The sequence below is a fragment of the Sus scrofa genome, chromosome 6 (genome assembly GCF_000003025.6).
Source record: "Sus scrofa isolate TJ Tabasco breed Duroc chromosome 6, Sscrofa11.1, whole genome shotgun sequence".
NCBI classification, from domain to species: domain Eukaryota; kingdom Metazoa; phylum Chordata; class Mammalia; order Artiodactyla; family Suidae; genus Sus; species Sus scrofa.
The window spans coordinates 94,804,835-94,817,842 of record NC_010448.4 but is presented as its reverse complement, the minus strand read 5'-3'; the positions used below and the strand labels follow the sequence as shown (position 1 = coordinate 94,817,842).

The window sequence follows — 13,008 nt, the reverse complement described above, 5'->3', positions numbered from 1 at the left end:
TTCACAGATATATTACTGAAATGATTTCTGAAAATGCTCAAAAACTGCCAGAAGGAAACTAGAATTTAGACATTCAGATGTGGATTAAAAGAACTTGGATGGGAGAACTAATCTAAATTCTTATAGCAAGAGCCAGATCTATTTCCTTTAGTTTCATTTGATGCTATAAGCTTGCTGGATTACAAAATGAAACACATGAATTTTCCTGTGTGCATAAATGAGAATTAAAAATCATTGACTTTGGGTTTCGCTTTTATATGAAATAATCTTAATAAACAGGTTTGTAAGATCAAGTTGGTAATTTTAGGAACCTCTCCAAAAGTTCTCAGATAAAAAAAATAAAACAACAACAAACTTCAGCCAAGCAAGAAGATACCTTTTTTACAGGGACTCCTACAATTCTACTCTTCATAGAGAATATATACAACCCCCCAGGTATCTTTTTTTTTTCCTCCCATTGCATTATAAGGTCTAAACATAAATGATTTAAAATTACTGATATCTTGTACATATCCTTGATAACAGATTATTACAACTTTCTAGGGAAAAAGTACAGCAACCAGCATGCTGAAACAGTGATGCTTTGTTCATATTTTGGCTATAGGTTTGGCTTAAGAACTAGCACACCCTTCAGAATGGAAGAATTAATCTGCCTCCTATTTGATGGGGTTCAGAGCTAAGAAGGCTAACTAAGCATGGGGGACTGGAATTTCCTTGGGGGCATTCTGGAGGAAGTTCACATCCACTCCACCATGATTGGAAAGATCTGGCTCACCATCCTGTTCATATTTCGAATGCTTGTTCTGGGTGTAGCAGCTGAAGATGTCTGGAATGATGAGCAGTCTGGCTTCATCTGTAATACAGAACAACCCGGCTGCAGAAATGTGTGTTATGATCAGGCTTTTCCTATATCCCTCATTAGATACTGGGTTTTGCAGGTGATATTTGTGTCTTCACCATCCCTGGTCTACATGGGCCATGCTTTGTACCGACTGAGGGTTCTGGAGAAGGAGAGGCAGGTGAAGAAAGCTCAACTGAGAGGAGAACTGGAGGGGGTAGAGCTTGAAATGCCTGGGGACCGGAAGAGACTGGAGCAAGAACTTTATCAACTGGAGCAATGGAAACTAAATAAAGCTCCGCTCAGAGGAACCTTGCTTTGCACTTACGTGATACACATTTTCACTCGATCTGTGGTTGAAGTTGGGTTCATGATTGGACAGTATCTTCTATATGGATTTCATTTAGAGCCTCTATATAAATGCCAGGGCCATCCGTGTCCAAATATAATTGATTGTTTTGTCTCTAGACCTACAGAAAAGACGATATTTTTATTATTTATGCAGTCCATAGCTACTGTCTCAGTTTTCTTAAATGTTCTAGAAATTTGCCACCTAGGTTTTAAAAAGATTAAAAGAGGGATTTGGGGACAATATAAATTGAAGGACAAGCAAAATGAATTCTGTACAAACAAGTCAAAACAAAACCTTGCCAAATATCAAAACACATCTGCAAATTCACTGAAGCGACTCTCTTCTGCACCTGATTACAGTCTGTTAGTGGAGAAGCAAACACACAGAGCAGTGTACCCTAGTTTAAATTCATCTGTATATCAGACAGATCCTGATAGTCACCGTGGAAATGATGAGAGAGGCATTTCGAATGAACAGGAAACTGTACTTTCCAACAAGATGTGCACACTTAGTACTGCCTGTGGTCATCTTCAAAACGTCAGCTCAAGTAATAAAGAAGACACTCATAAAATCTCTGGAAAAGAAGTTAATGGTAACCAGGTGAGGGGAAAAAGAGAAAGTGACAGCGAAGACAGCAAAAGGAACCACTACCCTAGAGGTTACCGTTCTATTCCAGGTGATGCTATAGATCTGAATGATCATACCGGACAGTCACCCCAAACAGCTTTCTCTTTGCCTGCTAACTGCACCTGGAAACCAAAGTGGTTTTGTGCTACATGGGGTCCCTCTGCAGAAAATGAAAATCAGGCATTACCTCCTAAAGGTAACCTCAAGGGCCAGCTCAGAGAGAATCCAGTTAGAACCCTTCCTCCTTCACCGGGAGACTTCCAACCACCTGACATTCCAGACACTCCTGATTCTTTGGGAGTGTTGTCCTTTGAATCTGAGTTGGTCAGAACCTGTGACAACCCTGCTGCGAGTCCTCCACAACATTCTGTGTCACTGACAAACAATCTCATTAGTAGGCGGGCTCCCACCGACCTTCAAATCTGAATAGCTGTTGGCTTTTAGACAGTCTACATATTACATTATTACAGAAGTAGCCTAGTGACCGTGAAGCAGACAGAACAGATAAGGGCAGCTAGGAAGACCAGATGTTTAGCCAGACAACTGCAAACCCATTTAAAAAAGGGAAAATGGCTCTAATTCTGAACTGGGAAAGGAGTAGTTTCAAGTGCAAACACAGTTACCAAATTGGGATTACTTTTTCACGGGCTCTCTTCAAAATATGTGATAACTAATTTTGGGAAAAATCACATGTTCAGAATCGAAGCTAAATGGAACCAGGTTTTTCCTTGAAGGGAGCACAGCATTCAGAGACTGTCCTTGATCTATGTAATACCCTCTTTTAGTTATTCATCTTTTATTTCTGGATACCAGTTAAATCTTGCCCCTGGGACTGTAGTCTATAGTTTCCTTAGAGACTGCAACCTAATGTGTCTTGAATATAATCATAATGTTGCTATCTAGTAAATAAAAACTTAAAAAGATTGGTTGCTTTCTTTCACCAGTTTATAGCATCGTGATTCCATGCCAGGATCAGAGTCTTGGCTCTACAACTCACTGGTCATCTAACCTCGCCAGTTTACTAGCAGAACCTACCTTACAGGGAAGGTGTGAGGATTAAAATAAGAAACATAGGTGTTTAATGCACTGCGGGGCACACAGTAAACGCTCTAAAGCCTAGCTCTTATTAGCATATTAATGCTCATCCTCCGTAGGCCCACGTCCAGCGGGCACAAAACAAGGAAACTCCAAGCATAAAATCTGGAGCCGAAACATACGATTCTAAGCAGTCTTCAAGCCATTGGATACAAGGGTTGCCCTCGTCGGTCGCGTGCAATTTTTCTAGACGAGTCGACAAGCCAGCACAGATAGGCTGCCGCAGCACTTCCGAGGTTCCATTTGAGACAGGTCCGCCCACTCTCGGTGTCCAGAGACCCTCCTCTCAGGAACCAGTCCTAGAGCGCCAGGGCTCCGCAGGCCCCGCCCCCTGGCGCCACGCCTATCTTTAGCCCCACCTGGACTCCAGCTCTTTTCCAAAACCTAGCCTCCCGCTAAGCAACGGAATCTCTGGGAGACCGGAAGAGGAAGGAGAGGTGCTGCTTCATTAGCCAGAAGGGCGGGCGTACGCAGCCTCGTTCGGCTCAGCCCACCATGGGGCATTCAGAGCGTCCTGGTCGCCATGAAAACAGGCCACACCCCGGCGATCCCAGACCGTGCTTCGCAAGTGCGCAGGCGCATCCGCTCTTCCGCGCATGAGCAGTGCTGCTCCGAGCCCGCCAGCCACGGTCTCAGGCGCCAGCTACGCCGCTGCCGCTGTCACTATGGCCCATTACAAAGTGAGGGGGGCGCGGCGTGGCTGGGGGCGTGCGGGCGGTAGCCAGCCGCTGGTCGGCTCGGGTGGGAGTGGGGGTGCGCGCGCAGGTTTTGGGGGCTCGAGGTAGCGAGGCGGAGGCGGGGTTGCCGGACCCCCAGCGCCTTCTTCCTGCTCCGGCCCCCCGGCTTTGGCCACTGACCCGCCGTGTCTTCTCAGGCCGCCGACTCGAAACGCGAGCAGTTCCGGAGGTACTTGGAGAAGTCGGGGGTGCTGGACACGCTGACCAAGGGTGAGCATGGGCCAGGAGAGGGTTCCTCGTGCCCTAGTCGTGCTTCTCGGCGCTGCGTCCCTGTCGGGCCATGGCGTGGGGAAGGAGGGGAACAGGTGGGACCCGTCGAGGTCCGGAAAGGTGGGCCTCGGGGTTCAGCGGGGACCGACGCATGTCTGGCTGTAGGACGCCGCCCGGGTAGGGTAGCCGTGCTCACGCTACCACTCTCCCCGCGGGGAGTGAAACTCTTGCAGCTGTTGCAAAGTCCCTCCAACTTCCGTTGCTTTGCCTCGAGCAGCCGCAGTGAGCCTGTTTGCTAAAGACCTTGAGCGCCCAACTCCCCCCTGACAGTTTTTGCGGAGTCTTCAAAATCCTGTACAGAAGCACTTTTTGTCGAACAAAGGGCAGGTGGGAAAATAACGATTTGAAAGCAGGCTATAAAGTAGTTAAGTGCACCTAATACTCAAAAGTAGCGGTTTGGTTGTGGTTTTTCAAATCAACCCCATTTCGTAGTACATATAAATTCCTACTGTGTGCAGACTTCATAATTAAAGTAGAATTAGTTTAAAGAGCTCGAAAGCACATCAAAATGTTTATACTGTTTTCACTTTTTAAAATGGAAGCTGTTAAACTGTATCTCTTACTCTCGGGTTCATGATCCAAATAGATGAATAAGGTGCTTGAAACCAGACGGTTCCAAGAAATAGCGATTTCATTAGCTAAGCAGAAATGAGAATGCCTGTTATGGCTCCCTCAGCTTATTGGCTGGGCCTTTAAAGAGTGCAGGAGAGAAGATTTGGCAGGGATGATGATCTGGGTCCATATGAGAGGTAGAGTAACTATCTGGGAAATAATTTGATAACTGTTCTTTGGCTGGAAACAAAGGTTAAGGAAAAATTCTGGGAGAATAACAACTCTAGGTCTTCGGAGAAAGCAGGGCTTTTAATTCCCAAGGATGGGCTGGTAGTGTTGAATTGCTACCTACCTTAGGATCAGGTACCATTTTCCTACATCTTTGCAAATAAATTTCAGTAAACATAAAGGAACTACATGAAAGCACTGTGCTGTCATCCTGGGAAGTACCAGAGACTCTTGGAATTTCATCGACCTTCCCCTCTCCTCAATAAACTCCATAAGCTCATTTTTTTCATTTGTTTAACCATTTTATTCAGGTCTTTGTGTTAGGCACTGGGGATACAACAGTGGGAAAACAATAAGTCCCTGCTCTCAATGAGCTTATTTCCTAGCTGGGGGAGACAGATAACACTTAGCGTCAGCCAGTAGCACGTTATGAACAAAAATTAGCAAGGGGGATAAAGAGGGATGAATGCGCCTTTTTTATATAGAGGGGCAGGAAGAAGGCCTATCTTTAACAGTTGAGCAGGGACTTGAATGTAGCGTGATGTCAAGAGTTTTAGGAAGTGTATGGAGGCCAGAATGGCTGGATAGAGTGAATGGCACTGGTAAAGGGCAGAGAAGTGACTGTTTCCGGAGGTAAATGAAGATATTTAGATATTTGTGGCCATACAAGGATTTTCCTGCGTGAGAGATTAGAAACCACTGGAGTCTTCTTTTGCCTTGCTGACATCTATTGTATTCCCTCAACCTCCCTAGATTTCCAGTCTCCTAAATAATATCAGACAGAAGAGTATCTATTAATATGAGCTTTTTAAAGCCTGATTCTGTGTACTTCATACAGATTTAATTTATAATCCAGCTTATTTCCAAGACAATTTGGAACTACTAACATTAAAACGATCAGGAAGTGTTCCTGTTGTGGTGCAGTGGAAACAAATCCGACTAGTAACCATGAGGTTGCAGGTTGGATCTCTGGCCTCGCTCAGTGGGTTAAGGATCTGGCGTTGCTGTGGGCTGTGGTGTAGGTCACAGACGCCGCTCGGATTCAGCGTTGCTGTGGTGTAGGCCAGCAGCTGTAGCTCCGATTGGACCCCTAGCCTGGGAACCTCCATATGCGGTTTGTTGCGGCCCTAAAAAGCAAAAAAACAAAAAACAAACAAAAAAACTGATAAGGAGGTGTAAAGATAAAGATTTAAGTCATTTGGAAGAAGAGGCATTTTAGTTATTTTGAGCACTATATCAGCCTCTGAAAATCCTGGCTGCTAAGGCAAAAAGGGAAACACTGGGTAGAGAGTTCTTGTCTGTTTAAAAGGAAGTATATTTCGTCTACAGAAAAGCACAGGAAACTTGACATGGTCTGTAATTATCACCCTTGTAAGTACCACTGATAGAAATTGAGAAGCTAAAAGAAAGGGTAGGGGGAGAAGAGGGTTTTAAGAGTATTCTTGTCTTATAAAATTAGGATTTGGTAGAGATCATGGAAGAAACAGAGGTTTGAATATATAGTTTGAAGAAAAAGGTAATAGTAGAGGGATTAAAGTATATTGTAACATTGAGAGAAAACAGAAGGAGAGGAGAGGGAAATAGTGTGAATACACCAATTACTCAAAAATACCGCTCTAAGTACGTTTAGAAGAGCAACTATCAGAACTTAATGTAAGTTGTTAGTAGTAGTTTTCCATTTAATTTTTTATACTGTCTGTATTATTTTACTGAATCATTAAAACTTAAATAAAAGGGAAGCATGTAAATTGGTCTACCATAGTAGTTCTTAATTTGGTGTCTAGATATGCATATTTTTTTGTGTGTAGTTTTTGTCTTTTTCGGGTTTTTCAAAGAGGTCCATGCACAAAAAAATGAGCAATGGTTTAGAGAGATTTTTATCTAAATAGTGCATCTAAATAGTGTAATAGGAATTTGTTTAAGATGAAAAAGGTAGTGCTGACGTGAACTACTGGATATGAAACCACTAAAGTATTTAATATTGATTTGAGCACACTGATTACTGGTAAAGTTTTTGGTTGGTGGTTATTTAGCATGTTATGTGTGAAACTTCATTATTGAAGAACATTTTTGAAGTCAAAGCTTCCTCCTTCCAGTAATTAACCATAGCCTTCCAGAATTTTTCTCTACTGTACCTACCTTGTTTTCATCCCTCTATCACTTTAGTGCAGATCACTAACTTTTAATTAAAAAAAAAAATTTTTTTTTTGCTTTTTTTTTTAGGGCTGCACCTGCAGCATATGGAGGTTCCCAGGCTAGGGGTCTAATTAGAGCTACAGCTGCCAGCCTACGCCACAGCCACGCCAGATCCAAGCCCTGTCTTTGACCTCCATCACAGCTCATCGCAACACCAGATCCTTAACCCACTGAGCAAGGCCACGGGTCGAACCTGCAACCTCATGGTTCCTAGTCGGATTTGTTTCCACTGTGCCACAATGGGAACTCCAATTGCGTTCCTGCTTTCATTTATTTATTTTTTGTTTCTGTTTTTGCTTTTTAGGGCCAAACCTGGGGCATAAGGAAGTTCCCAGCTAGGGGTGGAATCAGATCCAAGGCTGCCAGCCTGCACTACAGCTCACAGCAATGCTGGGTCCTTAACCCACTGAGCGAGGCCACAGATTGAACCTGAATCCTCAGGGATATCATATCAGTTGGGTTCGTAACCTGATGAGCCACAACAGGAACTCTGCTTTCCTGCCTTTAGATCCTTGTCCCACCTGTCAGTCTTCCACACAGGAGTCAAGAGTGATCCTGTCATTCCGCTGCTTAAAACTGTTAATTACCTGCCATTTTGTCCTTAGGTTCAAGGGCTGACTGAACTTGCAGGATCCTGTAGTCTCCCCCACACCTCAGTTTTCCAGCTTCCTTTCCTGCTCCGCCCCCTGTTCACAACACCATCTAGCCATACTTGAATTTTCAGTTCCTTAATATGTTGTGCTTTTGCCCCTGGCCTTCCCTTTTTATCTGAAACCTTCATTGCCTAGGTTTCAGGTCTTATTTCCCTTCCTTGGGGAAGGCTTCCCTGCTGCCTTAGGCCGAGGTAGGCATTCTTCCAATGTGCTCCCATAACCCATTATCCTATATTGCTGCTTGATAACTTTTTTTTGGTCTAGTTCCTTGCTTATCTCTTGCACAAGACTTTAAATTCACTGAGAGCAAGGACCTTGTCTGTCTTGTTCACCATGGTATGGACAGTCCTGGCAGTGTGCATGGTGTATAATAGGCACTTCATATTTACTGGGTTATGGAATATAATTTCAAACATTTAAAGACTTTAATTGTTGTTTTTTCTGCTTTTTGATTTGCAGTATTGGTAGCCTTATATGAAGAACCTGAGAAACCTAATAGTGCTTTGGAGTATCCTTTTCACCTTCCAAGTCAGAAAAAGGCCTTCATTTTTTTTGAACTCTGATTTTTAAACATAGATAATAACTTTTAAAATACTTTCAATTTTTGAAAAAATTTGAGTATTTGGATTTTGATCTCTGGGTAAATATTGGTGGCAGGGTGGGGTGACTCTCATCAGAGAGTTATTTCAGAGGGCTATTTCACTAGTTTCATTCAGCTCAAGTAAATTCTTAACTTGATATTAGTTTTTTAAAGCATCACTTAGGAGCTGCTACCCCAGAAAACCCAGAAATAGAGCTGCTTCGCCTAGAATTGGCAGAAATGAAAGAGAAATATGAAGCTATTGTAGAAGAAAATAAAAAACTGAAAACAAAGGTAACATTTTTGAAAGAATTCATGTTAAAAATAAGTTCACCTTTAGTGATCATATGATCGCAACCTCACTAAAATGGACAGTAGGGGAGGGAGGAGGGTGAATATCAATCTCAGTTAGTTGCAAGGCCAAGTTGACGCCCTGTCGAGAAAACCACAGGCAAAGTGTAAATAGGATGAGCAAAGTGTGGTCAAGAAAAGGTTCTTGGGAACCTTCAACCAAAAGATGAGAATATTGGTTTATAGGTAAACAGAGATTTCTCAGAGTCTTAGGCAGCTGGTTTGAGTAGGACAGTACAAGGCCCCTGCTTTGTGAATGTCACCTTAGACTGGGCAGTGCATGTAGTGCACAGTCATATGTGGTGGCCCTGTAATGGTAACTCTGTAAACTTGTCTGCCCTTAAGTCTCTGTAAACTGGTTTGCACTCTTTGCCTAGTGCTGAAGTTTTTTCTTTGTTTAAACTCCTGTGAGAATTTTCATAAACTTCAAATGAGTCAACTTAAAGTCTTTGAGGTTTTACTGCATTCTGAATCACATAATGCATTTCACCTGACTCCAGGCATTTCTCATAATGTGTCTGATCTTCTCAACAAGTTTGTGAGATAAGTGAAACAGGCACACAGACTGTTTTATAGGTGAGGAAACTAAAGCGCAGTGAAGTCTAACTTCTCGAATCCCACAGCTAATTGGAATAACTCAAATCTTAGTTTTTGCAGGGAACCACAACTCAGCAAAGATTATGCATGCATTACTTTAAATTGTCCACAACGTGTAAATGCCAGATAACTTTTTCACATCCTTTAAGTCAAAGATGTTAGCTGCTCTTCATTGACTGGCTAGATTTTTTTTTTTTTTCCTGTTTTTTTTTTAGGGCCATATCCATGGCATATGGAGGTTCCCAGACTAGGGGTCAAATTGGCGCTGTAGCCACTGGCCTACACCACAGCCATAGCAATACCAGATTTGAGCTGCATCTGTGACCTACACCACAGCTCACGGCAACACCAGATCCTGAACCAACACCAGATCCTGAACCCACTGAGCGAGGCCAGGGATTGAACGTCCTCATGGATACGAGTCACATTCATTTCCGCTGAGCCATGACGAGAACGCCAACTGGCTAGATTAATATATGTCACATGATTCTTTTTTTTCTACTTTTTAGGAGAAAGTTCAGTAAACATATGGTGGAGAGGAAGAAAATACTATAAGCTACAACATCTTTTGGAAAGATATAGATTACTGGACATCAAGTATTTGTGCAGTGCAGTCATGACTGGCAATTAAATTTTAGTTTCCCAGTAATTTTAAAGGCTTAAATAAAAAGAGCTTTCATTAGGTTTAAACCATCACTGGGTGGTTTAAAAAGGATAGGATTTTAGTATAAACTCACTGATTCAGTAGTTAAATTGAATATAGTAGTTAGCTCATTTTGTTACTTTTAAGCTTTTTAAGTTTTTAAGTTCTTTACCCAATTTAGAATAAAATTCACCTAAATTCCTCTGTCTTTGCCCCATAGCTTGCTCAGTATGAACCACCTCAGGAGGAGAAGCGTGCTGAATAGGATTCTTCTCAGTTGAAAAGACCCTGAAAAATGGTTTTGTATGACTTGAATAGTTTGTATAGTCTATAATCTTTTCTGAACAGATGCTATAGCACTCTTTTAATATGTTAAATTCACCTATCACACTTTAACTGTTATAAACACATATACTTAGAATCACCAATAAAAACTCAATATAACTTTCTTTGGGTCTTAAAAGCAGGAGAATCAAAAGTGAATCCTGGAAAAAAAAAACAAAAAAAAACAAAAACAAAAACAGAACAGAGCCATCTAATTCATTACCTTAAAAGACATTCTGTTTATTAGTCTGACTAGGAATGATGGTACTGGTTGTACTTTAGCCAAGGAAGTTTAGCATGGAGCAGTTCCTTGGTTTAGCTCAGGATATGAGCACAGGTACGGTCATTCTTTAAAATGAAGATGCCGCTGTTGTTTATCTTCTCCATAGGCAGCTGGAGAGATCTGTGTGACATTGATGCTGTTGCATGGGGTCTCATGAATCTTCTGCTCTAGTTTATATTATGTGGAACAAATGACTCTTCTTTGCCACCACTTTGCCTTAGATAACTGTGTGTGTGCCAGTGTGGACTCTGACACCACCTTTCCTTCTATGCAATCATGCCCTATCTGATAATGTTGCCTTGCTTTGCTGTGTGCTTCAGCGGGTCCCAGTTGCACCTTGGCCTTTCTGTGTTGTTCAATTTGCTGTCATAGCAGTTACCCTTATTGTAATTTATATAACTTTAAAGAGGATCACACTGTTCCCCTGCCTTACTTAGTTGCTTAGTTGAACACAGAACAGAGGCAATATAAAATTCTGAGTTCATGCACAAGCTGGGATGAGAAGGGGAATGAGCCATATAATGTGGAAAATTATAGTTTGCGGGTATAATTATATAGTGCTTTTTTCCCTCAAAGTATTTTTCTAGCCTTGAATTCATTTTATCTTCATTATCCCTGTGAAGTAGGTAGGCAAGTATGAGGGGAGGTTGGGTGCTGAGTTTTTAGGCCAAAGACTGATATGAATACAAATTATTTGCTAACTGTAGAACCTTGGGCCCATCAGTTAATTGCTCTGAGATTCACTTTCCTCATCTGTTAAATAAGAATAATATCTGTGCTGCCTACCTCACAGGGTTGTTGTGAGGGTCAAATGGAATGTATGTGTAAGATTTGTAAATGGTAAAGCACTATATTCTTATTTGTTAGTCCTTTTTCCTTTCTTGGAAGACCTATAGTCAGATGTTTTGTGTAATACGGATCACTTAACTTTTCTTATTGATTGACTGGCATTATGAAGAAGTACTCCTACTTCATGTATTGTGTCCCTGTTGTTAGAGAACTGCTTTTATTTTTTGGTCAAAACAAATGCAGAATACAAAACAATCCAATGAAAGCTGGTTTAACTAGCAAAAGCTTCAGCACCTGCTGGACGCTGTGACTAAGCCAATTATAAGAGCATTTCAATCAGTCATGTTGGCAGGAATGTGGCAATGGTCTGTGCCTCTTCTAGTCACAAGTTTGTTTTTGGAGGGGAGCCAGATACTGTTGGAAGAACATTCACCTGAATTTTGGTTTATCTTTTACCAGTTTGAGTGCCTCCTGCATGGACAGCAGTGGGCTGAGTGCTAGGTGTTATAAAGATGAATGACTTGAAGTTAGTCATAAGACATGTATATAACCAATTACAATGTAGCATAGGATAGAAATAACAATAAAACATGGCCCCATGGGGGTTTTGGAAGAGAGGGATACTTGGCTTCCTTAAGCAATTGGTAATGACAGTCCCTTTGTGGATACAGGCAAGTAGAAACTTTTTCTGACAACCAACCCTCATTTGCTTTTTTCCCCCAATGGGATTGCCATTAGTATTTATGTAAGTCAGGTGACTGTTTCTTGAATGATCCTTTTGAACAGAATGGCAACCTGTGGGTTGGATAATCAGACTTAGGGGGAACTGACCTGCTTAAACTCCTTAAACCAGTCAGTGCTATATGTAAGAATTCAGGGTCAGCCTGGCCTCTGGAGGCCCTCTTCAACATTTCTGTCAAGGATCTGGATGAAGATAGTGTACAAGAAGATATTCAGTGGAGAAAAAAGGATCCGATCCATTCAGTTCCTGCTGTGCTTCAGCTGTCTTATCTATAAAATGTAGATTTCATGTCTTGCCTACCTCACAAGGTGTTGTAAGGATCAAATTAAATATTACGGATGTAAACAGTACCTTGCAAATTGTGAAGGTCTACATATGGGTCAGATGGTAGTAATGCCAATTCTGTAACTGCTGCATGGATTGAAATGAGCTTGGAGGTATTAACAACTTAGAGCACTTAAACTTCTTCATGGCCTAAACCAAAAAAGTTGAAATATCAAGTCTTATATTTAGGTTAAAAAATGCAGCTATACAAGTTTAGGCACTAAGATTTTTGACACAGTGCTACTAGATGCAGTGATAACCAGTGTGAACCCCTTATAATCTGGATATTTAAAAAAAAATTCGGAGTTCCCATCGTGGCGCAGTGGTTAACGAATCCGACTGGGAACCATGAGGTTGCGGGTTCGATCCCTGCCCTTGCTCAGTGGGTCCGGCGTTGCCCTGAGCTGTGGTGTAGGTCGCAGATGCGGCTCGGATCCCGCGTTGCTGTGGCTCTGGTGTAGGCTGGTGGCTACGGCTCTGATTAGACCCCTAGCCTGGGAATCTCCATATGCCATGGGAGCGGCCTAAGAAATAGCAAAAAGACCAAAAAAAAAAAAAAAAAAAATTCCGTTTGGGAAAACATTGATAGAAACATTACCCAGCTGCTAAGCAGTCACCCTGAAAGCTGTATTGGTTAGTACTGTGTTGTAGATGTCAGACATTTCATGATATTGATGAGCTGAACTGCATATAAAGGAGAGTACATTTGAAAATAGAAGGCTGGAGTTCCCATCGTGGCCCAGTGGTTAACGAATCCAACTAGGAACCATGAGGTTGCGGGTTCGGTCCCTGCCCTTACTCAGTGGGTTAACGATCCGGTGTTGCCG

At 42.1% G+C, this 13,008-nt stretch overlaps 2 protein-coding genes across 3 annotated transcripts; both read left to right on the top strand.

Annotated features, from left to right (window-relative positions):
* Nucleotides 660–2,738, top strand: GJA9 (gap junction protein alpha 9). The gene has a single exon (XM_021095982.1). It carries the CDS (start codon nt 696–698, stop codon nt 2,241–2,243), a length of 1,548 nt encoding a protein of 515 aa, XP_020951641.1. The 5' UTR covers nt 660–695; the 3' UTR covers nt 2,244–2,738.
* MYCBP (MYC binding protein) lies at nt 3,400–12,194 on the top strand. 2 transcript variants are annotated; one of them, XM_005665239.3, is made up of 5 exons: nt 3,400–3,592; nt 3,787–3,859; nt 8,008–8,056; nt 8,293–8,422; nt 9,586–12,194. In XM_005665239.3, exons 1-5 carry the CDS (start codon nt 3,509–3,511, stop codon nt 9,598–9,600), a joined length of 351 nt encoding a protein of 116 aa, XP_005665296.2. In that variant the 5' UTR covers nt 3,400–3,508; the 3' UTR covers nt 9,601–12,194.

Bases quoted from the DNA above. Each gene is read 5' to 3' on its own strand.
- GJA9 (XM_021095982.1), top strand. From the start codon at position 696: ATGGGGGACTGGAATTTCCTTGGGGGCATTCTGGAGGAAGTTCACATC.
- MYCBP (XM_005665239.3), top strand. From the start codon at position 3,509: ATGAGCAGTGCTGCTCCGAGCCCGCCAGCCACGGTCTCAGGCGCCAGC. The intron at 3,593-3,786 runs GTGAGGGGGGCG...GTGTCTTCTCAG, and splicing joins TCACTATGGCCCATTACAAA to GCCGCCGACTCGAAACGCGA. The intron at 8,057-8,292 runs GTATCCTTTTCA...ACTTGATATTAG, and splicing joins AAACCTAATAGTGCTTTGGA to TTTTTTAAAGCATCACTTAG.